The sequence below is a fragment of the Scomber scombrus genome, chromosome 1 (assembly GCF_963691925.1).
Source record: "Scomber scombrus chromosome 1, fScoSco1.1, whole genome shotgun sequence".
NCBI classification, from domain to species: domain Eukaryota; kingdom Metazoa; phylum Chordata; class Actinopteri; order Scombriformes; family Scombridae; genus Scomber; species Scomber scombrus.
This window is the reverse complement of record NC_084970.1, coordinates 38,556,032-38,559,476: the sequence shown is the minus strand read 5'-3', so window position 1 is coordinate 38,559,476 and position 3,445 is coordinate 38,556,032. Positions and strand designations below refer to the sequence as shown.

Here is a 3,445-nt window from a genome sequence, read left to right as displayed (position 1 = left end):
ATTAATTAGATTGAGAGGTGCAGTGACGGCTGCAGCCTGCAGGCGGCGCTGTGTGTTTGATCAGAGACGCAGATCAAAAATTAAAAGAGAAACAATCTGTTTATATCTCTGATTAAATATTAACATAAAACTGTGAGTTATATTCAGAGATCAATATTATCATTTATATCATTTAATGTTTAATCAATACTGATCATCGGTTCATTGATCAGTGAACTTTTCTTTCTTTTTGATCATAAATGTAACAAACTGCTGCTGATCATCCAGGTTCAGCAGGAAGTGACCTTTGACCTCTTCACACACACACTCACACACACACACACACACACACACACACACACACACACACACACACACACACACACACACACACACACACACAGAGAAGCGTAACAGTTCATGGTTTGGTCCTAAGTGCTGAGTCAGCTGCCAGCAGGGGGCGGGGCCTCCAGAAGGGGCGTGGCCCCCAACAGGGGGCGGGGCTTCTCTCTCACTTCTCTGGTTTCACCTTGGCGTCGTACGTGCCGGCGTTCTTGTAGGCGTTGACGTAACCGGTGTTCTCCACCAGCTCCTCGCGGCCCTCGCGCCCTTTGCCCTTCCCGTCGCCGGTGAAACGCTCCTTGTGAGAACCGGTGTAACGGGAAGTATCGGTGAGCCGATCCACCGCCGCCGTCTTTGCTACTTTCTGCCACACAGAGAACAGGAAGTCACAAACGGGTCATTAAGGGCTCCACAGACCCCCCTCCACGGGTAACTAATCAGCCCCCCCCAGTAACTAACCAGCCCCCCCACAGTAACTAACCAGCCCCCCCAACCGGTAACTAACCAACCCCCCCAGTAACTAACCAGCCCCCCCAACCGGTAACTAACCAACCCCCCCAGTAACTAACCAGCTGCCCCAACCGGTAACTAACCAGCCCCCCCAACTGGTAACTAACCAGCCCCCCCCCAACCGGTAACTAACCAACCCCCCCAGTAACTAACCAGCTGCCCCAACCAGTAACTAACCAACCCCCCCAGTAACTAACCAACCCCCAACCGGTAACTAACCAGCCCCCCCAGTAACTAACCAACCCCCCCAACTAGTAACTAACCAATCACCCCACAGTAACTAACCAGCCCCCCCAACCAGTAACTAACCAGCCCCCCCCACAGTAACTAACCAACCCCCCCAGTAACTAACCAACCCCCAAACGGTAACTAACCAACCCCCCCAGTAACTAACCAACCCCCCAGCTAGTAACTAACCAGCCCCCCCACAGTAACTAACCAGCCCCCCCAGTAACTAACCAACCCCCCCAACCAGTAACTAACCAACCCCCCAGCTAGTAACTAACCAGCCCCCCCCACAGTAACTAACCAACCCCTCCAGTAACTAACCAACCCCGAAACGGTAACTAACCAACCCCCCCAGTAACTAACCAACCCCCCCAACCAGTAACTAACCAACCCCCCAGCTAGTAACTAACCAGCCCCCCCCACAGTAACTAACCAACCCCCCCAGTAACTAACCAACCCCCAAACGGTAACTAACCAACCCCCCCAGTAACTAACCAACCCCCCAGCTAGTAACTAACCAGCCCCCCCCACAGTAACTAACCAGCCCCCCCAGTAACTAACCAACCCCCCCAACCAGTAACTAACCAACCCCCCAGCTAGTAACTAACCAGCCCCCCCCACAGTAACTAACCAACCCCCCCAGTAACTAACCAACCCCCCAGCTAGTAACTAACCAGCCCCCCCCACAGTAACTAACCAACCCCTCCAGTAACTAACCAACCCCCAAACGGTAACTAACCAACCCCCCCAGTAACTACCCAACCCCCCCAACTAGTAACTAACCAACCCCCCCAACTAGTAACTAACCAACCTCCCCACAGTAACTAACCAGCCCCCCCAACCAGTAACTAACCAGCCCCCCCCCACAGTAACTAACCAACCCCTCCAGTAACTAACCAACCCCCAAACGGTAACTAACCAACCCCCCAAGTAACTAACCAACCCCCCCAGTAACTAACCAACCCCCCCAACTAGTAACTAACCAACCCCCCCCCACAGTAACTAACCAGCCCCCCCAGTAACTAACCAACCCTCCAGTAACTAACCAGCCCCCCCAACCGGTAACTAACCAACCCCCCAACTAGTAACTAACCAACCCCCCCAACTAGTAACTAACCAGCCCCCCCAACCAGTAACTAACCAGCCCCCCCCACAGTAACTAACCAACCCCTCCAGTAACTAACCAACCCCCAACCAGTAACTAACCAGCCCCCCCAACCGGTAACTAACCAACCCCCCCAGTAACTAACCAGCTGCCCCAACCGGTAACTAACCAACCCCCCCCCCCCCAGTAACTAACCAACCCCCACAGTAACTAACCAGCTCCCCCCAACCAGTAACTAACCAACCCCCCCACAGTAACTAACCAACCCCCAACCAGTAACTAACCAGCCCCCCCCACAGTAACTAACCAACCCCCCCAACTAGTAACTCACCAACCACCCCACAGTAACTAACCAGCCCCCCCAGTAACTAACCAGCCCCCCCAGTAACTAACCAGCCCCCCCAGTAACTAACCAAGCCCCCCACCCAGTAATTAACCAGCCCCCCTAGTTACTAACCAACCCCCCCACAGTAACTAACCAACCCCCCCAGTAACTAACCAACCCCCCCCACAGTAACTAACCAGCCCCCCCAGTAACTAACCAACCCCCCCACAGTAACTAACCAACCCCCCCAGTAACTAACCAACCCCCCCCACAGTAACTAACCAGCCCCCCCAGTAACTAACCAACCCCCCCAACCAGTAACTAACCAGCACCTCCAACCGGCAACTAACCAACCCCCCCCAGGTAACTGCCCCCCCCCTCAACGTCATGCCCACGTTGCTAGGCTCCCGGCTCCCCAGGTAACTGCCCCCCCCCCCAGGTATCTGCCCCCCCTCACCGTCACGCCCACGTTGCTAGGCTTCCGGCCCTCCAGGTATCAGCCCCCCCCCCCAGGTATCTGCCCCCCCTCACCGTCACACCCACGTTGCTAGGCTCCCGGCCCTCCAGGTATCAGCCCCCCCCCCCCCAGGTATCTGCCCCCCCTCACCGTCACGCCCACGTTGCTAGGCTCCTGGCCCTCCAGGTATCAGCCCTCCCCCCAGGTATCTGCCCCCCCTCACCGTCACGCCCACGTTGCTAGGCTCCCGGCTCCCCAGGTATCTGACCCCCCCAGGTATCTGCCCCCCCTCACCGTCACGCCCACGTTGCTAGGCTCCCGGCCCTCCAGGTATCAGCCCCCCCCCCAGGTATCTGCCCCCCCTCACCGTCACGCCCACGTTGCTAGGCTCCCGGCCCTCCAGCAGGCTGCTGATGGACTGGAACGCTTCCTCTTTACTTTGACCTTTGAACCTCTTTGGACCCAAATCCTCCAGAGCTCTGCGGAATTCCTCATAGGT

At 56.2% G+C, this 3,445-nt stretch overlaps 1 protein-coding gene across 1 annotated transcript in view; it reads right to left on the bottom strand.

The window, feature by feature from the left end:
• Positions 1–490: 490 nt before the first annotated feature.
• tppp3 (tubulin polymerization-promoting protein family member 3) overlaps positions 491–3,445 on the bottom strand; it is a 6,570-nt gene continuing 3,615 nt past the window's right edge. Inside the window, exons 3-4 of the mRNA XM_062418282.1 lie at positions 3,314–3,445; positions 491–685 (exon numbers count right to left, since the gene is read on the bottom strand). The exon at positions 3,314–3,445 is cut by the window's right edge and continues 22 nt beyond it. Of these exons, the coding sequence (XP_062274266.1) occupies positions 491–685; positions 3,314–3,445 (327 nt within the window). The remainder of the gene's footprint in view (positions 686–3,313) is intronic.